Below are 22,210 nucleotides of genomic sequence, written 5' to 3'. Positions count from 1 at the left end.
TGGATAGGCTAGCACCCTGCTCTGACCTGGTCACAAACACCGGGTACAACTATTGCCTCCACAGAAGCCCCGGTGCTGGAATGAGCCAGAATCTGTGGAATTCATTGTGGTGGGTGGCCAAGTCTTTGGGTATTTTTAAGGCAGAGATTGGCAGCTTCTTGATTAGTAAGGACGTCAAAGGTGAAGGGGGATGGGGGTGAGAGGGAAAGATAGATCAGCCGTGGTTGAAGGGGGGAGTAGACTCGATGGGATGAATGGCCTAAAATTCTGCTCCGACAACTTTAGGCGCGGTGAGCGAGTTCCAGTTGCCCAGGCAACCGGTGGTCAGCTTCCCCCCCTCCCCCACCTTGCCGCCGCAGGGAGACCGTGTGGGGGGGGGGAGGGGCAACCCTCTCCCTGCCGCTGCCCGGTGACTCACCCGCTGCAGGGGGGGGGGGGGGGGGGGGGGGGGGGGGGGGAGAGAGGAGGCCATAGACCACTTTGGGAGAGACTGGTGGCAGGTCCGACCATAATGCACTGCGGGGGAGTCGCGCGAGGTGTTGTGGGAAACTGGCGCCGCGGAGACCGAGAGGTGAGAGATGGGAGTAAGGGAAGGAGGGAGTGGAGGAGGAGGAGGAGGAGAGAAGGAGGGAGTGGAGGAGAGAGTGGAGGAGGAGGAGGAGGGAAGAAGGAGAGAGTGGAGGAGGAGGAGGAGAGAAGGAGGGAGTGGAGGAGGAGGAGGAGGAGGGAAGAAGGAGAGGAGGAGGAGGAAAGAAGGAGAGAGTGGAGGAGAGTGGAGGAGGAGGAGGAGGGGGGAGAGTGGAGGAGGAGGAGGGGGAGAGTGGAGGAGGAGGAGGGGGAGAGTGGAGGAGGGGGAGAGAAGGAGAGAGTGGAGAAGGAGGAGGAGGGGGAGAGTGGAGGAGGAGGAGGGGGATAGTGGAAGGAGGAGGGAGAGGCGCTGGGTTGATTGGGCAGTATTGCGATTAATCGGGGAGGATGGAGGGAGAGGAAGGGATGATGATGATGGGTGAAAGGGAAAGGAAGGGAGAAGAATGCAATGGAGATGGTGCAGGGATGGAGGGACTAGTAGACTGGAGCTGTGACCAGATCTATCGGTTGGTGGGTGTTGTAACGGCTTCATGGGGAGATAATCTGGGGACAATGGCAGTCTAGAGTTGGGTGTATATCAGGGCAGGGGTAAGATGGGGGTATGTGTGTGTGTGGAGGGCGATATATGTTGTGTTTGAGTGAGAAGGAGTTTTAAAATTCAGTTTGGGGAGTGCAATCAGTGGGGTTCACAGTGAGAGAGGCCGGGGTGGGAAACTGTGATTGGGATGGGGGATAGAGGGAGAGAAATGTACGGTGAGGGCAGAAATGTACGGTGAGGGGAGAAACAGATGAGTGGTGAGGGAGAGAAAGGGCTGGAGATTTTTGGGGGGTGGACAGGGGTTCAGGGGGCTATGAGTGAGTGAGACGGACTGGGAAATAGAGTGAGCGATGGGGTTTGGGATGGTGGAGAGTGTGCAAGGTAGGGTAGAGTATTGGGGAGAGAGACTGGAGTGGAAATGGAGGGTGGGGTTGGGGGCAAAAGGCAGGGGCTGTTAAGATATGAGATGAAGGGAAAGTGACCAGAGAGTAGGAGGTAGGAGGGTGAGAACTGTGTGGGACTAGTGGAGCAGAGGCTGGAGTGGGGCAGGAGAGATGGTGGTGTGTGAGATGACGTGCGGATAGAGAGCATGGTTGTACTGTGGGAAGTAACGTTTGGGGTGATGTAATGGAATCTGAGGTCAGGATGGCCGGTTGGGTGTGTGAGACGGAGTGAGGAGAGAGAGAGAGAGAGTGTGGTTGTCTTTGTGGGAAGTGGAGTTTGGGGTCGTGTAATCAGAAGTAGAAGTTGGGGTAGAGTGATGGAATCTGAGGTCAGGGCGACAGGCTGACAAAGGTGGATTGTCACGGGCTGTATCGTGCTCTCTGACTGAAGACCTGACCAATTGACATCAATGCAGAGTATCTGCTCATTGGTCTCAGTACTATTTGTGGAACTTGCTTTGTGCACGTGCTCTGCTGCTTTTCTTAACTTACAGGTGGCCACACTGAGGAAGTGCCCATTAACTGCAAACCTTTACCTGTGCCTGCTGCCTTTAATTACAATTAAGTGCAGCTCTACCTTTCATAAGCTATGACCATTAAACATACATAGAAAAGTACAGCACAGGATCAGGCCCATCAGCCACAATGTCTATGCTGAATATGATACCAACATAAACTAATATCATATGCCTGTACATGATTCATATCCCTCCATTTCTTGCATATCCATGTGCCTATCAAAAACCTCTTAAACATCACTGTAACATCAGCACTGGCAGAGCATTCCAGATACCACTGTCTGTGTTACGAATTTTGTGCAAATAACCTCTTTTGTATCAACTGTTTGAAAATTCTAGTACACTACAGATGTTGGATTGCCATGAATAGCCATCAGGCCTTTAAACCTGGCTCGGACAAAACTCTGAACATTAATAACCCATTATTTGTTATTTGCACTTTATCAGTTTATTTATTCATGTGTTTTGTAGTCAATGCCTATTATGTTCTGTGTGCTGAAGCAAAGCAAGAATGTCATTGTCCTATCAGGGACACATGACAATAAACTTGAACTTGAACTTGGATACTTTAGCATTAGAATGGCACAGTTTTTCTTTCAATAAATCCTTCATTATCTCAATTAAATAGTGTTTCTTCTTGTGACCTTATACTTTATCCTTGATGTATGCTGTACTTTCCCCACCACTAAATGTGAATAAAGCTTATACTTCTGTTTTCTTTCTTCCTCCTTGAATATTGGGGTTATGGTCAAAGTGGCCGCTATAGCTATTTCATTGAACGCTAAGACCTGGACTAACGATCTAGTGAGACTTCAAATTTCTTAGCTGTCAATAGCTATGTGGAATTTAAATGGGGTTAACAAATGGGAATTAAACAAACCATTTTTGATAAGGGTAAAAATCTGCTGGCTTGTTATAAAAAATGCTTCATTGATCCTCAGGGGAAAACGTCTGCTGTCCTCACCCGATCTAGCCTTGCACGTGGCTCTAGACCTTCTTTCATGTGGCGTGCACAGTCTAAAGTTGTAGGACAACTTGTTCTATTTGATCTTCTGTGTGTGCACGTCGAGTTGATTGCATTAGTCGAAACAGGGCGGACCACGTGAAGGTTGCAGTCTTACACTCCGCTCTAGACCTGAAGCAATGTCGTTGACTGCACTGCCTTCTGTAATGGTCTAGCAAACCGCTCACCACCAACACTTCAAGAACATTTAGAGATGGGCAATCTTTTCGTGTCCATCTTGTTACAAATGTTGACCTCGCTGTCATCGTCTGTCCTGAAAAGGACGCAAGCTTCCGGCGACAATCAGTGGGAGCCATCACTTGTCGCAATGATGGTGGTAGCAGAATCAGCTCAGGATACTTCCAGCTTCCAGCCCCACGACGTGGACGCTTCTGCAATGGGGCCAGATGGGCAATATATACTAGTCTTTCTAGTGATGCCAGCCACCAAAACATTAATTGAAAAAGAAAGCTTTATGGAAGATCAAAACCAGTCCACTTGCTGATTTTAAGTATGAAATGTGGAAGTCAATTCCCACACATAAAGCTTCCAAGAATAAATGTTGTCCTTTTGTTATTGACGATAGAGGATTAAATGTTGGTCAGGAGGCCAGTAAAAGCTCCCCAACTCTTTGGGATCTTTAATATCCAGCTGACCTGGTAGAATATAGAACAGCACAGGAATGGATCCCTCAGCCCGCAATGCTTGTGACGAACGTGATGTAAATTTAAACAGATCTAATCTGCCTGTACATGATCCATATCCCTCTGTTCCCTGTACTCCCTTCCATGTGCTCATTTAAAAGCCTCTTACAAGCCACTATCATATCTGGCTCCGCCACTATCATATCTGCCTCCACCACCACCCTTGGCAGTGCGTTCCTCATCACTGTCTGTAAAAAAAAAAACCTGCCCTGCACATTGTCATTAAACACCCCCCCACCTTCACCCTAATGCAGATGCAGCTTGGCATCTCATTGAAAAGCTAGCTCCTAACAGTGCACAACCTCCTCCTTGGAGTGCCAACTTAGATTTTGCCCTCTCGTCTGGATTGAGTCTTTTGAATCACAAGCACCAGACTAAGAGGCAACGGTGCTATTCCCAGAGCCAGGGGTTAAACTATGCAACATGGTACAATTTGTTGTGCGCGGGTCACCAGGGACCTCAGCAGTTGCCATGATCTTAGGAATCCCAGTTAATATCCAAACTTTCCTCTAGGAAATCGAGGTGTCGCCATGGCAACAGCACTAAATGACGGCCAGCGACGATTCCTACAGACAATGATGTCACAGGGGATCCTGGAAGGCTCTGTAACACGGAAGTTGCACAAGCATTGCTGTGAAATACACAAAGGTCAGCCAACTCTTTGTTATCCCCCACCTGGGTTTGTTATAAAGTATTAGTCTTAATCCTTGCCTTACAGTGCATGAATTTGAGAGGAGCCCAGGAGTTTGTTTACACAGAACCTCGAGAAAGAACAATAGTTGCCAAGCAGTCTTACTCCAAGTTTTAATTGGGCCATTTGGAATATTGTAGTGCATGATCAATGCAAATACTGTTCCTCCAGTTTGCATGTAGTCTCGCTCTGGCAATGGAGGAGGCCTGGAAAATAAATATCAGTATGGGCATGATGAGGGGAGTTAAAATGGTGAGTAACCGGGAATTACAGCAGTCCTTGGTGGACCGAGCACAGGTGTTTGGCAAAACAATCACTTAGTCTCACCCAACCTATCTAAGTCACCCTGCAGCCTCATAGCATCCTCATCGCAAATCACACTGCCACCCAGCTTTGTGTCATCTGAACCTCTCTCTCACTTGGGAGGACTTCTGGGGCCCTTGGATGGATGTGAGAGAGGATATAGGGACAGGTGTGTTACATCCTGCAGTAGCAGGCGAAAGTACCTGGAGAGAGGGTGGTTTGTGTGGGAAGGGATGAGTGAACCACAGAGTTCCAGAGGGAGCAGTCTCTGCTGAAAGTGGTCGAGGATGGGAAAGATGTGTCCATTGGCAGGATCACGTTGAAGGTGGCATAAATGTCAGGGAATGATGTGTTGATTGTGGAGACTAGTGTCGCGAAAGGTGTGGATCAGGGAACCTCTATCCTTGTTCCTTGTTGGAGAAGGAGAAGTAAGAGCAGAACTATGGAGCACAGAGGAGACACAGCTGAGGGATCCATCTACGACAGCAGGTGGAAAACCACATTTATTAAATAAAAGATATCACCTTGTATGAAAAGCTCAGCTTGGGAGTGGATGCAGTCAGATGGTGTCTTTGCAATAGTCAGGATGGAAGTGGGTGTAGTCCAGATAATCACGGGAGTCAGTGGGTTTATAGTAAATGTCAGTCGATAGACTGACTCTTCCTTATGACTGAGACAGATCAAGAAATGTGAGCGAGGTGTCAGTGATAGTGCACGTGAATTTGAGGGCAGGGTGGAAGTTTGTGGTAAAGTGAATGAAATCAATAGTTTTGCATAGGTACAAGAGGCAGCCCCGGTGTAGTTGCTGATCTAGCTGACAAGAGTTGGGGGATGGTGCCAGTGTATGTTTGGAACAAGGACTGTTCAACATAACCAACAAAAAAACAGGCATAGGTGGGACCCATGCGAGTGAGTGAGTAAAGCAAGTCTAGCTAATCTCCAGCAGGCTGCACGAGACGAGGTGGAGATATGCAAATGTTCAGTTACATTACAATTGAAAGCATTCTCCTGTTCTCCAAAGCAATGATGGCTGCAGGTCATTTTGTGTCACTCCAACAATTCAATGCAGAAACCTCTGAGCACAGGTCACTCTTGCACCCAGGCATGACTTTCTTGCTGGGAGTTCACAGAATGAAGAAGCTTTTTTCAGGGTTGTACCAGAAAATCAGAAACAGAACACAAAATGCTGGAAAAACTCAGCAAGTCAGGCTGCATCTGCAGAAAAAGAAACTGCCAGCATTTTGGGTCTGCATGCCTTCATCAGAACATTAGAAGAGAGAGATATGAATGGGTTGTCACTGGAAGGGATATGAAGGAAAGGGAGCGTCTGTTAAAGGATGTCAAAATTATACAATGGGAAAGTTTGAAATGTGACCGTGCTGTTTGTAAAGGACAAGTTCAAGGTAGTTGAGACAAATTATGTTTAGTCCAAAAAAGTGAGGATGTAAACTGGAATGGCTGATAGGAGTAGATAATAGACCCACTCTATAATCGTAGCGTTGAATATATAACACAGGAAATTGTACAAGGGTAATGTAATCATGGTAATGTAATCATGGTATAGGCTTCAAGTACTGGTGGAGGGATTCGTGGTGCCATGTGATTGCAAAAGGTGCCCTGGGAAGAGCCTTTTTTTCACCTTGGGCCTTCACTTCATTTTTCAATGAAATGGAACTAAATTGGAAGTCTGATTTTCATTTTCAACCAAGCCTCGCCTCATCCAGTAATTTTGTTGAGCTGACTTGACAGCTGGAACAAGGACAGGCTATTATCCAGCCTCATGTCACCACTCTCTCCCTCCCCTGGTGAGATTTGCATAACAGTTGCTCGATACGCAGCCATTATTTGATTTTCGATAAAGGTTTCTTTGTTTGAGAGGTGTGGGAGGGAGATAAGAGTTAGAGTCGCCCATTTCATAACGCTGCTTCTGTTGATAACACTGTGAGTCCATTTATTAAAATTCTCAGTAACATTTTTTGGAAGTGGTATAGCGATATAAGACAGGAATTTGCTCAGTGACTTAACTAATGTCAAGCACCTTGTGTGTGTGCGTCAAGACCAACCGATTACCTTTCATCAGAAGACAAAATGGAAAGTGATCAGGTGAAAGAGCTCTGGAGTAGACTGAGTCTGAAGAAGGGTTTCGGCCGAAACGTCGCCTATTTCCTTCGCTCCATAGATGCTGCTGCACCCGCTGAGTTTCCCCAGCAATTTTGTGTACCTCAGGTGAAAGAGCTCTTCCTGGTGTTGTCCAAACGTGCTTACTGAGGGAAACCATGAGTTCATTTGAGTTGTTGTCGTTCACAGTGGGGAGCTCGTTATTCTCTGCTCTTCCCTGCAGATTTGAGTTTGTAATGCTTTGGTACAACTAAGTGTCTTGCTAAGTCACTTCAGAGAACAGTTAATGAAGTTCATGTGGGACTCGAGTCAAAGATAAACATAGATTGAATCAGGTGGCAAGTTTCCCTCCAAAAAAACATATTATATTTTTGATATTGTAGGTGAACCTTGAAGTATATTCCTCTGATAGCTGTGTTATCACTAAGACCTAGCTCTGATTCCTTAACTGACTTTTTAACAACTAAAGATCTGCTGCCTCTGTCATAATCCTCACCATTTTGCTTTCCTTTTATCCATGTCTGCACTACTCTCAGCTTTAGTTTAGTTTTGAGATAGTGTGGAAACAGGCCCTTTGGCCCACCGAGTCCGCGCCGAACAGCGATCCCCACACACTAACACTGTCCTACCTACACAATGGTCAATTTACAATTTTACCGGGGAAAACCAACGCAGGTCAAGGGGAGAACGTGCAAACTCGATACAGACAGCACCTGTGGCGTCATAAGGCAGCAACTCTACTGCTGCGCCACCGTGCCTTCCGAGTTTAAAATTTAAATTTTCATCTTTGTGTCTGGGCACAGAAACCTCCATCTCCGTGTACAGCACGTGTGTGGGGTTTGTTATTAGAGCACTGGGGTTGGAGTTTCAACTCACCTTGTGTACGGAAACGAAACCTAACCTGTGGGACAAAATCCTGAATACAAAACATGTCGCTGTTTCAAATGATACTTCTCAGTTCAAACTGTGGTTAAGAAAAGTGCCTAGGTTTTGATGTGTGTGGCACAAGTAAGACGACTGATCTTTTATCTCCCTTCTCATTTACTGTTAGTGCAACCTGGTTTGATGTTCGATGACCTCTGCTGTGTGAAAAGATCTTTAACATGTTAACATAGCAGAAACTTAAAGATGTTTAATGCGGTCACAGTAGTAGATTTTACTTCGGAGTCACGTGAGTGACTACGTGAAGAACCCCGCTAGGACGCATGCGTGTCATATCGCTACACGCATTGCAACGAGTCACAGCAGGGGGAAGGACGTTCCCCTTTAGCGGCAGAATTTAAAAGCCGGGAACAGCAGGTAAGGAGACTCTGCGTTTTCTCACTTACCTTGCAGGTGGAAAGATGGACAGATCCACGAGAAAGAAGGCTGCGAAAAAGCTGGCGGGGGAGAACCGCGGAGTTGCGGACAGCCAGCAGCAACAGCAGCAGCCGACGGCACGCCAATCTCCCGAAATGGGAACAGCTGTGCCAGACTTCGCTACCGCACCGGCGAAGCCGGGCGGGAAAGCGAAGCAAAAAACGGACCGAATGCCAGAATCCAATGAGTCTGACTTTGAGCAGCCGCGAGCGGCCAGTGCCCGTGAGCACCGGGGGCGGTTGGAGCGGCTGCAGGATGACGAGCAGCCGCGAGCGGCCAGTGCCCGTGAGCACCGGGGCCGGTTGGAGCGGCTGCAGGATGGGGAGCAGCCGCGAGCGGCCAGTGCCTGTGAGTATTGGAGCCGGTTGGAGCGGCTGCAGGATCAGGGGCAGCCGCGAATGGCTTATGCCCGAGAGCATAAGAGCCAGTTGGAGCGGCTGCTGGAGGAAATACTCCAAAGTGGCAGGCTCCGGGAGATGGAGGCTAGCCACAGTGGGCAATTAGTAACCCCCACAGCAGTACCCCTTGTGGGGCTGCACAGTGTCTCTCCCTTATCAGAGGAGAGCACGGAGGATCCATTCTGGGCTGACCCTGAAGAGGGCAGTGCACATACCCCCAGTATGCCTGGGGTGACAGAAAACATGCTGGACATGGTGTCCCAGTTTATCCAACCAGACCAAACTGGCCAAGACCTGGAGCCGAAAATAGCGGCAAGCATTGACTATATGTCATTTAACCAACTGCAGGCACTGGCACTATCAGACACCATGGCACGACATTTACCTCCAGGGAACTGCAAGTCGCTAAATGTTCCCAGTGTAAACCAGTGCATCTGGAAACATGTGGGGACATCAATTAGAACCAGGGACTTGAAAATTCAGAAAGTCCTAAAAGTCCTAACGGCAGGAATTACAGCTTTTGCCCGCACATTGAAGGAGCAAAACATGACCCAAGACCACCAAGATGCACTGGCTTTACTCTGCAACTCACAATATGAGTTGAACAACATCAGGAAAAGTGCTATCCAACCAGCTTTAGACCCCAAATTTGCCGGCCTCTGTAAACCTGGAACCTCCAAACCGCCAATACTACTATTTGGAGGGGATTTACCAAAACAAGTCAAAGAACTTGATGAAGAGGTAAAAACACTGGGGCTCATAAAACCAGCAACCAAAAGCTACTACGGCCAAAAATATCACCTCTACGGACCCCCCAGTCGGCCAATACAAACCGGAGCTAGCGCAAAAACCAGAAACACCCAACATCGGCATTTTTTAGGCCATGGCCCAGACCGACCGTCCTGGAAAATGCGCAAACCTTCAATACAAACCCAACAACAAACCCAGACAACGGCGCCTCAACGTCCACGGAGGATGCCGAAGAAATAACACACCTACCACTGGTAACCATGGAGGTAGGTGGGTCTGGTTCCTTAAGAATTAAAGGGAGCATGAACGTTGGTGGGAGATTACGATATTATTTGGATGCATGGAATAAGATAACTACCGACACTTACATTCTAAGCAGTATCCAGGGTTATACCATAGAATTTATACAAAAACATAACCCTCCAGTACAGCATGTACCGAACCGAATGTTCGTGCTCACAGGTATAGAAAAATCTAAAGCACATGCTGAACTACAGCGGCTATATAAAAAAGGAGTAATTGAACACACCCAACACGACTCACAGGAATTCGTGTCCAATATCTTTATAAAAAACAAGGAAGATGGTGGTTGCCGCATCATCATCGATTTGACTACTTTAAATACCTTTGTACAATATATTCATTTCAAGATGGAAACCTTTGTTACTGCTAAGCAATTGATTTCCGAAGGCTACTACATGGCAAGCATCGATTTAAAAGATGCTTACTATACAGTACCCATAAGAGGTGACCACAGATGTTATTTAAAATTCAACTGGATGGGTCAGTACAGGGCACTACCTAATGGACTGACATCAGCCCTCAGGTTATTCACAAAAATTTTGAAACCAGCCCTAGCGTTACTGCGAAAACAAAAACACTTGGTAATGGCATATCTAGATGACATATTTATTGTTGGCAAAACTTTGGAATTGACTGAACAAGCAGTAACAGCCACAAAACAATTGTTTGAAGAACTGGGCTTTATCATCCATCCAGTTAAGTCTAAATTAACGCCTTCAACAAAAATGGATTATCTGGGGTTCACCATTAACTCAGTTCTCATGTCAGTGACTTTGCCGAAAGAAAAGGTAACAGCCTTAAAAGAGGCTTGCAGCGAAATCATTGACATCACCAAACCATCCATTAGACTGGTAGCTAGAATAATTGGGAAAATAGTGGCTGCATTTCCAGCCACACAATTTGGACCTTTACACTATCGAAATTTACAGAGAGCAAAAATAAGAGCACTCAAAATTAATGGTGGCCATTTTGACAGACCAATGAAGCTACCAACAGAGGCCATAATGGAACTAAAATGGTGGGAACACAACATCAAGTATTGTTCCAATCCACTAATTATCAGCAACCCGTCTATGGTACTACAAACTGATGCCAGTGCACTTGGTTGGGGAGCTACCAATTCCATCTCCAGCTGTGGGGGGCGATGGAATGCACAGGAGGCATCATTATTAAAAACACTGGGCATAAACTACCTGGAAATGTTAAGTGCATTCCATGGCCTTAAGTCATATTGTTCTGGGTTAAATCACCAGCATGTTAGACTACAAATTGACAACACCACCGTGGTAGCATATATCAACCATATGGGTGGAAATAAATCAACATCATGTGACAATCTGGCCAACACAATTTGGCAATGGTGTATCCAGAGAAATATTTGGATATTAGCTACCTACTTACCAGGTAAACTAAATTTAGTGGCAGACACCAGGTCACGCAAATTCAATGAAAACACTGATTGGATGTTGGATAAAAATGTAATTGCTGAAATTACAGCACGGTATGGAACACCAGATATCGATCTTTTCGCATCCAGGCTCAATCACCAGTTATCAAATTATGTTTCATGGGAACCAGACCCTGGGGCAGCAGCAAGATGCATTTTCGCTGCATTGGGGGAAATTGTTTATTTATGCATTCCCTCCTTTCTGCCTCATCAGTTGGGTATTAAGGAAAATACAACAAGACTCTGCGTCTGGTATTTTGATAGTACCCGATTGGCCTACTCAACCATGGTTCCCGGTGATACTAGACATGGTATTAGAACCATGCATCACCATCCATCATAGACCAAGTTTACTGGTCCATCCGGTAACACAGGAAAGTCACCCCTGTCATAAACATACAAACCTATTAATTTGTAGAATTTGAAAGCGCCACTACAACACCTGGGACTGACGGACCGAACAATGGATATGATTGCATCGGCCCACAGACAGTCCACCAAAAAACAGTACTTGGTGCACATCAAGAAATGGGGGAAGTACTGTCACGACAACAACCTCAACCACAGATCAAACAACATTCCGTCTGTTCTGGAATTTCTGGCAAGCCTCCACTATGATGAGGGCCTCAGCTATAGTGCCATCAACTGCGCCAGAAGTGCTCTGTCAAACTACCTGTGGCAAGGAACAGAGCGGCATTCTGTAGGGACACACCCCCTGGTAACCAAACTCATGAGGGGCATTTTCAATACTAATCCCCCAAGAACCAGGTACACCCAAATTTGGGATGTGAGCATTGTATTGACCATGTTGAGGAACTGGTCTCCACCTACAGCTCTGTCCCTACAGACACTAACGATGAAAACGGTCATGCTGATGGCTTTGGTCACGGCACAAAGGGTCCAGTCACTACAAAAACTAAGGCTGGACAACTTGACTATTTCATCTGGGAATTTGACTTTTCATATCCATGAATTAATTAAACAGAACAGACAGGGATCAGCAGGGCAAAAAATAGAGTTCCGGGCCTACCCGACGGATGATCGTCTTTGCATAGTAACTCACTTACTATTATATATGGAACATACAAGAATCATCAGAGGCAAAGAAATGGCACTGTTAATCAGCCACAAACAGCCACACAAAAAAGTGACAGTCCAGATCATCTCAAGATGGCTAAAACAGGTCCTAAAAAGGCGGGAGTAGATACTAACATTTTTAAATCTCACTCCACCAGGGCTGCAGCTACATCAGCAGCAATATAGTTGGATGTTCCTATGGACCAAATCCTCAAGACTGCAGGATGGTCAACGGAAAGAACGTTCCAACGATTTTATAATAAACCAGTTATTGAACCTGGAACATTTGCAGAAACACTTTTAAGTTCTGTAATATGATTTTACCCCATAAATAGGGGCTATGATTTGGTGTTAATAAAATTTTGTTATTTTAATATCATATTGATATCTAATGATGTTAACACTATTCTCCCCATAATCAAGGCAGATGTGATGCATGGACTCGTTTCCACGGCATGAAATCACAGAGCTTTAAAATCTTCACGTAGTCACTCACGTGACTCCGAAGTAAAATAGTAAGATTAAACGAGAACTTACCAGTTTGAAGTTTGATCTTTATTTTATGAGGAGTAACGTTGAGGGAATACGTGCCCTCCGCTCCCACCCTTGATCATATACTCAACTGGTATCTCTTCTCTAATCTTACTATGTTTAGTAATTACAGTTATCTGTGATTTCACACCGCTGCTTTGAAGAATGACACGCATGCGTCCTAGCGGGGTTCTTCACGTATTCCCTCAACGTTACTCCTCATAAAATAAAGATCAAACTTCAAACTGGTAAGTTCTCGTTTAATCTTACTATTTATCTCCATTCATCTCAATCTCACCGGTGTGTTTGGAATGTTACCGCTTGTTATTCTGATTGTATCCTATTAACAGGACTTCAAGCTGCAGGAATGCTTCATGACTTGTACTTGTATATGATTAGTAACAGAACTACTTAAGAAACCTGGGTTTAAGCGTTATTTAATTTGTTCCAATGCTCTGCATGTTTTGCTGTCAGTGAGATGTGGTCAGATGTTTCACTGCGGTCCTGATGTTTGTGTGGCGACCATTCTCTTCCCATCCCCGCCCATTAAACCTCAATACGAGGATGCCTCGGTATGATTAAATCACCGTGCAACTGTGGGTGGGAGGAATGTGCGGTGGCAGTAAAGGATGACTGCGGAAATAAAAAATAAAGTGTCAATTATTGCAAATCTGGACTAAAAGCACAAAGAGCTGGATGTGCGATTAAAGAAGTGTATTACCGTTTGAGTCTGGACCCCATATTTAATTGCACAACCAAATTGAATCTCTGCCTATTGTTCCAGACGCATGTGTGAACCGCCCTTTCCATTTCCCCATCTCTGACTGACCATTATTTTCATTAAGCACAGCAGGTGAACTGGACTCTGGTTATCATTGCCTGTTGACAGCAGAGACAGTAGCTCATCATAACCAAGCCGCATCATGCTTCCCACCATCTCTCCTCCCCCTGGTGGAATCAACTTCCTCACATTATGAATTCATATTTAACTAGTCATAGAAACATAGAAAATAGGTGCAGGAGGAGGCCATTCGGCCCTTCGAGCCACAATTCATTGTGATCATGGCTGATCGTCCCCTATCAATAACCCGTGCCTGCCTTCTCCCCATATCCCTTGACTCCACTAGCCCCTAGAGCTCTATCTAACTCTCTCTTAACTCCATCCAGTGACTTGGCCTCCACTGCCCTCTGTGGCAGGGAATTCCATAAATTCACAACTCTCTGGGTGAAAAAGATTTTTCTCACTTCAGTCTTAAATGACCTCCCCTTTATTCTAAGACTGTCACCTGGTTCTGGACTCGCCCAACATTGGGAACATTTTTCCTGCATCTAGCTTGTCCAGTCCTTTTATAATTTTATATGTTTCTATAAGAACCCCCCCCTCATCCTTCTAAACTCCAGTGAATACAAGCCTAGTCTTTTCAATCTTTCCTCATATGACAGTCCCGCCATCCCAGGGATCAATCTCATCTCTCCTCAATCCCAGTCTCTCCTCCTCTTCACTGTTTGGTATCAACAGCATACTTCCATTCCACTCCTTGGGTGTCTTTTTCTTCCCTCTCTCACAAACTTCCTTTCTTGCTGATACTTGGCTTACATCGGTCACTTTTGACCTGTAGAAGACCCAGCTTCCTACCTGTTACTGCCACAGACTGACAAGTCCCACGCCCTTGCTTGCTCTATCCTCTCTGCTAGCCTTTTCCCACATGCATTATATTATAGAACATAAAACCAGAGCTCTTCCAAGCTCAAGGTGATGGTGAGTTTGCAGATGGGTTATAAGAGAGATTGAGATTATATTTTCTCTGCTGTGCCCTTCATTCTTGTGATCCAACACGATGACTCTTCTTTCTTTTTAATCTCCAGTGCATTACAGACATGACCAGTTGGACGAGTTTATCAAAAATATCAACACTCATCTGCAGCCTTTGTTCATGGAGATCAGGAAAGGGATGAGTGAGGATGATGGACAGCAGTATTATGCTTTGGTAAGTAGGACATGCCATGTTACTGTGGAATGTGGTCCTTAAATAGACGGCTGCAGAGCTTGTTTTATGGCAAGATAACCACATGCCTCGAAGTTACAGATGCAGTGATGTGTGAACTCTTCCTGTTAATCCCTGGGACGAAGAAATCCCACGGGTCAACACGGAGCCTCACACTGTCATTCACAATACAGTCTATTTTCCAGTGCTGTCTCAGAATACCTGACACCAATCACGGGTGCTCCAAAAGCCTTTCCTCATTGGTAATGTATGTGAAATTCCCTTCCAGCAATATCTGATTCTCTGCTTTGGACACTCTGTTGCACTATGGAAAAGCTTGACTCGTGTCCCAAGCATCATTTGGGCAGCACAGCGGTAGAGTTGCTGCCTTACAGCGCCAGGGACCTGGGTTGGGTCCTGACTGGATGCTGTCTCCACAGAATTTGTACGTTCTCCCCGTGACCTGCTTCGGTTTTCTCGGGGTGCTCAGGTTTCCTCCCACACTCCAAAGGCGTACAGGTTTGTAGGCTGATTGGCTTGGTAATAAACTAAATTGTTCCTAGTGTGTGGGATAGTGCTAATGTACGGGGTGATCGCTGGTCGGCGTGGACTCCGTGTGCAGAAGGGCCTGTTTCCACGCCGTATCTCTAAAGTATTCAGTGTCCAATTTTGCCCCTTATTTTCTCCAGACAAATGAATTTAAACGCAGCAAACATTTATACAGTGCTAACATTCCTATACCTACTACACTTTAAACATCTACAAACCTTGTGTGTGCCTCTGTTTTGGTTTATTGAGGCCGTGAGCGTGTTGTGACTGCTGCGGTTTGGTTAAGCAATGCTATTTCTTGGCTTGACTCCCACCTAATCGTCTCCCAATTATTTAGCAGAACAATGATGACGGCAACTGTAGAGAAATCGCAAGTCAATGATTTGTTGATTGTATGAAAAGAACAGTGTGCGATGAATTAAGGTTAATATGTGGAAGGTGTGAAGATGTTAAAACCCCTCAACCTGTATAATGCCCAAACTTCCTGAGCTGTGACAATTTAGATTCCAGCCACAAAATGAGCCTTCACTCGATCCCCAAAACGTCACCTGTCCTTGTTCTCCAGAGATGCAGCCTGACCTGTTGAGTTACTCCAGCACTTTGTGCCCTTTTGCCCATCAACAGAACACACTGCCTTTGTACTGAGGTTGCAGGTGGCTGTAACTCGCCTTTTATCTCCCTCTTGCATTGTCTCCAGATTAACCTCGCTGAGACAGAGATCACTAGGATGGCTTGCGATTACACAGAAACTGAACTGGAGTTGTTCAAGAAAACGGTGAGTATTGTGCAGTCTCTCCAGTGCTGCCTTCAGCGCTATTGTAGAGTCTTGATTTCACACAATCTGTGAATTTTCTGTTGGTCAAATGTTATCTTAAATTAAAACCTTGAAGCAACATAAGAATTAGTTTTGACCAGGGATGTTGATGCCTGCCCTCTACCTTAGGTAAAGTAATTAAAGAAATTAAACAAAGGAGGTGGACTGACTGAAAGTTACAATACAATACAATTTATTTGTTGTCATTTGAACCCAGAGGTTCAAACGAAATTTGGTTTCTGCAGTCATACAAACAAGAAGAAGAACCAAGACACAACACAATTTACACGAACATCCATCACAGTGAATCTCCTCCTCACTGTGATGGAAGGCAAAGTCTTATCTCTCCCCTGCACTCCTCATTCTCCTCCCGATGTCAGAGTCAAAGCCCCCTACGGGCGATGGTAAGTGTCCTGCGGCCATTAAAGCCGCGCCAGGTGATGCAAGGCCGCGCTCCGGGTCTTGGTGTTGGAGCCCCTGGCGGGCGCTAACAAGTCCCGCGGCCATTTAAAGCCGCGCCGGGCGATGTAAGGCCCCGCTCCAGGTCATCCTCAACCCTGCAACTCGGGCGGGAGAAGTCGCCGTTGCGGAAGCCCCGAAAAGCGGTCTCCCAGCAGGGACCCGTGGGCTCCCGGTGTCACTGTCCATCCGGACCTGCGGCTGGAGCCTCCGAATCTCCGGGGTCGGGCTGCAGCAGTGCACCACCACCGCTCTGAACTCGGCCAGCTCCACGATGGTGAGTAGTCCGCAGCTCCGCGACTGGAGCCCCAGGTCGTTCCGGTTGGAGGACGCTCCACGGTGCTCGGCCCCAACGACAACGGAGACCCGACAGAGAAAAGGTCGGGTTCTCCGTGCAGGGGAAAGATTTTGAAAAGTCCCCCCCCAAACCCAGTTTAAAAAGAAGAAAAAACTACATACAAACGAGATAAAAAATAAACGACAGACGGACTGCAGAGGCCGCTGCGACGTGAGTCGCGCCGCCCACCCTACAGTTAACCCTAACTGTGCTTTCCACCACAGTTAAGAACGTTGATTCCACTGTGGTGGATGTTCATGTTATATTCTATTGTGTATTGTACTCTTTTGTTTGTGTGGCTGCATGGTCAGTCAAATTCCACTGTACCTCCATTGGTGCATGTGGCAATAAATGTGAACTTGAACTTGAACGGGCAGAACTGCATCGATGGTCAGCCGACTAAAGGCTGAATATTGGAAGCAGTTTCTCAGATTAAAAGCAATTTCTCAGGAAATTGGATACTGAATGCTAACCTTAATGAGCCAGGATTCCAACTTTCCCACCTTACAACAGATGAAGATCTAAGAGCAGGAGAGACAGAAGCCAGATTAGGTCTAAAGCCAACCTCACCTTTCAATAGGATCGTGACTGAGTAACTATTTCAGCACCACTTTTCCTGCCTGATCCCTGTCCTATCCCAGTCTTTCATAGTCTTGAAGAAACAAATTGACTGGGCAGCCACAGAACTTTTCAAAGAATTATAATCTGCAATTAAAGATATTTTGCCTTTTATCAGTCTGAAATGCCCAGTCCCAACTGAGACTATCCCCTACTTTAGCCAGGGGGAAACATTTTGTGTATCCTGTCCACCCACACTCAATTCTTAAATATTTCAAAGAGATCACCTCCTATTTTCTAAAACTTCAGAAATGGTAGGGCCAATCTGCTCGCTCTCACCAACCCCCCGGTGCCCAATAATCAATCTAGTGAATCAGTATTGGTCTGCTTTAAAAAGGACACAACATGCTGGAGTAACTCAGCAGGTCAGGCAGTATCTGTCGAGAAGGTAGATAGGCAACATGGTAAACCTGTATCTGAAGTCCCTTGGTGTCTCCATTTAACCGCTCTGCTTTTAAGCAGGTACCTTTTCGGGTAGTGAAAACCAAAACTATATTCCAGCTCTGGTTACATCAAAGCCTTGGAATAAAGATCAATATACTATTTTCATTCCCATTTGGCATAAAAATCAATATACCATTTTCTTTCCTATTTGCTTGATGTATCTGCATGTTAACATGTGTGGTGAGTGGAATTGGATGTGTGTGTACACCGCCTAGTGCAGTGGTTCTCAAATGGGGGTACGCGTACCCCTGGGGGTACGTGAAGGCACTCCAGGGGGTACGTGAGATTTTAAAATACAGGCCTACATATATGTAGGCCTATATTTTTGCGCTGGTTAGGGGGTACTTGGCTGAAAAAATATTTCACAGGGGGTACATCACTGAAAAAAGGTTGAGAACCACTGGCCTAGTGCACCTCACCATGTATAAAATTCGATGTCTACTGTTGCCAATTAAGTACAGCACGTGACAAAATACACCAGACTCTTAACTTTGACAAATAACTATACTTTATTAATCACCTATAATTCATGCATTTATTTAACTCTTTAATTTTAAAATTCTTCCTTTTTGCTACACAAATCGTTAACCTCAACCTCCTGTATTTCGATATTACCCGCTGCAGATGAACCTGGCTGCAGTTAGACCAGGAGAATTCTTCTCCGAGTCCCTGACTCAGGGTCATCTTCTTTAGTGTTTGTCTCCCCAGCCATTGGTGCTGGTTATCTCATACAATGCCTTATTATAATGCATTTCTTTCAGTCATTGCTGAGTTAGCTACAGCAAATTACACACTCTCAGCACACACCTTATCCATACAACTATGTGTTTCTTTAACTCCTTCAAAAACCCTGCTGCCGCAATTGGTTCTTTAATTTAAAAAGTGCCACTTTGAGCTTTTGTAATTGATCAGACTGTCCCCTTCACGGAACATCATTTGCCAGAGCCTCCTTGATCTATGCTCAGGCTCAGCTCACAGAGCTGAGTCTCCTTTCTTGCAATGATACTGACCAGGTAACCTCACTTCACTGTGCTTTCCCAGAATCTCTGGCTAGCAGAGTGTCCTCCCAGAGCCATTTGGGAACTTGATATCTCTCTGTCTGCTACACCACCAAAGTAAATCACTTCAAATTTCTCTGGGTGCCAATTCAACCTTTTAAGCACCATTCAAGCAACAGCTAACAGTTAAGTCCTTCTTTTTCAGTTGGACTTGGTTCTCGAGTCAGAGAGTGGCATTGCTTCTTCTACGGACATTCTGAACCTGACTGATCAACTGCAGCCCAAGAAAATGAAGAAGAAGGAAGCGGAGCAGGTTCTGCAGAGATATGTGCAGGACAAGTGGCTCTGTGAGGCAAGTGGCAGCTGAGTCGTGCACGTCTGACCATGCAAGTAATGCCTGTATAGAGTGGATGTGAAGAGAATGTCTCCACTAATGGGAGAGTCCAAGACCAGAGGCCATAGTCTCAGAAGATGAGGAGGAATTTCTTTAGTCAGAGGGTGGTGAATCTGTGGAATTCATTGCCACAGAAGTCTGGAGGCCATGACAATGGATATTTTTAAGCTGGAGATTGATATGTTCTTGATTAAAATTGGTGTCAGGGATTATGGGGAGAAGGCAGGAGTTGAGAGGGAGAGATAGATCTACCATGATTGAATGGCAGAGTCGACTTGATGGGCCGAATGGTCTAATTCTGCTCCTATGATTTATGAAAGCACAGCTTTGGCTCCTTGTGACTCTATTGCTGTTTATTTCGTCTTTATTAGAAAGAGGGCGAGTACATTCTCAGCACTCGTTGCATTATGGAGCTAGAACAATACATTCGCAACATGTACCAGGACCTGGTGAAAGAGTGCAACATCTGCCACAACATCGCAATCCAGGTATTGCCATGCCTTCTGTATACAAGCGCGGATGTGAGATCTGCAACTATTGCATCTGCCTTTTTGGCAGCTTGGGTGGCTCAGCGCCAGAGACCCAGGTTTGATCCTGACTATGGGTGCTGTTTGTACAGAGTTTTTACGTTCTCCCTGTGAACGCGGGGTTTTCTCCGGGTGCTCCGGTTTCCCCCAATGTATAGATTTGTAGGTTAATTGGCTTTGGTAAGTTGTAAAATTGTCCATAGTGTGTAGGGGAGTGTTGGTGTACAGGGTGATCACAGGTCGGCGTGGTCTTGGTGGGCCCAAGGACCTGTTTCCGCACTGTATCATAGAGTGACACTGCATGGAAACAGACCCAACTTGCCCACACTGGCCAACATGTCCCAGCTACACTAATGCCACCTTCATGCGTTTGGGACATATCCAGGCACCTGTCTGTTTCTGAACTACCTCCTCTGGCAGCTTGTTCCATACACCCACCACCCTTTGTGGGAAAAGGTTACCCCTCAGTTTCCGATCTCTAAAGTCTAAAGCTTAGGGGTAGAATATTGCAGGTACTGACTTGGAGTTCTGTCCTTAACCTGTTGGGATCCTTGGTTGGGGATTAGGTGGGATAGGCGAAGAAGAAGAAGAAAGCTGAAATATATTCACTCAACCACCACGCCTGCCAGTGGCAACAGAGTAGAAACTTTGGAGAGCAGGGGTTGCGGACGTGTTCTGCAATTAGCTGTCCAGCCCTGCCACTATTGGTGTATTTTTAGATTCTTGTTTATCCCAGTTATCTCACGTATTTGATTCCAGGGTCAAACGTGCGAGTTGTGTGCGGCCAGGATCCATCTTCCCTGCGCTGCCAAGTATTTCCAAGGTCGGGATGACCCTTGCTGTCCACACTGCAGAGAGTTCTGGCCTCATGAGATCCCAGGTAACAACTGTTTAATCAACAAGATTATTATATAAAGTGCATAATCATTAATTTGCCTGGTCACAGCCCACATCTAATCCGCCACGAACAGCTGGAGTGCAGATGGTTTGATTCTGCCTCACCTCAAGGTCAGGCCATTGAATTATATTTAAGGTCCATAAAAGGTGGGAGGACGTTTGTAGAAAATAGTTATTAAACAGGACAATATCACATCACCCTTGGAACAATAGAGTAAATCCTACAGGTCTTGCAGATTATTCAAGCAATGGATACGAGGCAGTCACCTAGTCCCTTGTTTCTGTTTTGTACACAAGCTGTTACTAGGAGACCGTGATAAGTTTACTAGATTGTTGTCTATTTCAGGGCAGCACTGAAAGATACATTTCTTTTATTCACAGCAATCTGCTTCAGAGATTACGTTCCAAGTTGACAGTCATAGATAGTTTACTGAATTTGTACACTAGTGGTATCCCAGACCGTAGTTTACGTGTGAAGAGCTGGAACTCAGTTCAGCAGTTCACATACACTGAATGGTGCTGTGTCACGCCCTTGCCACCGTGGATGGTTTTAAATGTGTTGTAGTATTGCGATTTTCTATATTTTTGTGGAGTAACAGGATGCTCATGACTGCTGACTTAACACGAGTTCACCTCTCACCCAGCTGTCCACAGGACTGAGCCATCAATGCCCCCTCCCTCCTCCACGCCCAAGACTCGACACCGTCATCGGGAATGAGGCATCACGCAAAATGTGGCAGCTGTTGAACGGAGGGAGGCGAGGGGAAGGATTTGCTGTTCAGAGCCGAGGCACATTCCTGCATTAAATAGTGTTTGCTTCCAGTCAGTTGGACTCGTGGAGCTGACACACTGAACCTTGTGGTTTAACTGCACTGCTGTGTGTTACAGTGCAGGATATGGTGCCTCCACTAAGCAGCACTCTGCTCTTGCCAGTTTGTAATATATTTTGATGCCCCTTCAGGTGGGGATTTGGACACCGTTGTATTCTCTATCTGAACCCATCCCACAGTGGCCCAGTTCTGGGAATTAATGTTAAATCTTGTTCCCATAATCAACAGACTCAAATGTGATTAAGATAAGCTGTTTTCTAATAAAATGACTTTAACATTTATCCCCTTGTTAAAATTCTGTCCCTGTGAGGTGTGGTGTGGTGTGGTGTGGTGTAAAATTCAAATACTGGAGCCGTATATTGCAAAGACTACTCCCTCATCCCGTGACTGTCCTACAACAAGTAAGTTCACAGTCTGGTTTGTTTCATCTTTTGTCTCTGGTTCGATAACTTTTCATCAGTTAGCAACTTTTAACAGAAAAAAAGATCCTTTCAACAAAAGAAGTCCTGAGAAGAGCAGAAGAAAAAAACATATTAACAGTATTGTGGTAAACCTCATCTCTGCCTTGACATCCTTCCTGAAGCCTG

At 45.8% G+C, this 22,210-nt stretch overlaps 1 protein-coding gene across 2 annotated transcripts; it reads left to right on the top strand.

The window, feature by feature from the left end:
- The first annotated feature begins 453 nt into the window (after nucleotides 1-453).
- Nucleotides 454-21,904, top strand: nsmce1 (NSE1 homolog, SMC5-SMC6 complex component). Of its 2 annotated transcripts, XM_033040908.1 has the most exons (8): nucleotides 454-571; nucleotides 4,308-4,442; nucleotides 14,638-14,759; nucleotides 16,003-16,080; nucleotides 19,181-19,327; nucleotides 19,741-19,857; nucleotides 20,656-20,776; nucleotides 21,438-21,904. In XM_033040908.1, the coding sequence occupies exons 2-8, from the start codon at nucleotides 4,325-4,327 to the stop codon at nucleotides 21,509-21,511; spliced, it is 777 nt and encodes a 258-aa protein (XP_032896799.1). In that variant the 5' UTR covers nucleotides 454-571; nucleotides 4,308-4,324; the 3' UTR covers nucleotides 21,512-21,904. The 2 variants fall into 2 exon arrangements, with proteins under 2 accessions (XP_032896799.1, XP_032896801.1); XM_033040910.1 differs by lacking the exon at nucleotides 19,181-19,327.
- The last annotated feature ends 306 nt before the right edge of the window (nucleotides 21,905-22,210 follow it).

Source organism: Amblyraja radiata, chromosome 22, assembly GCF_010909765.2.
Source record: "Amblyraja radiata isolate CabotCenter1 chromosome 22, sAmbRad1.1.pri, whole genome shotgun sequence".
NCBI lineage: Eukaryota > Metazoa > Chordata > Chondrichthyes > Rajiformes > Rajidae > Amblyraja > Amblyraja radiata.
Note: the sequence above shows the minus strand (reverse complement) of the source record. Positions and strands in the feature narration are given on the sequence as shown.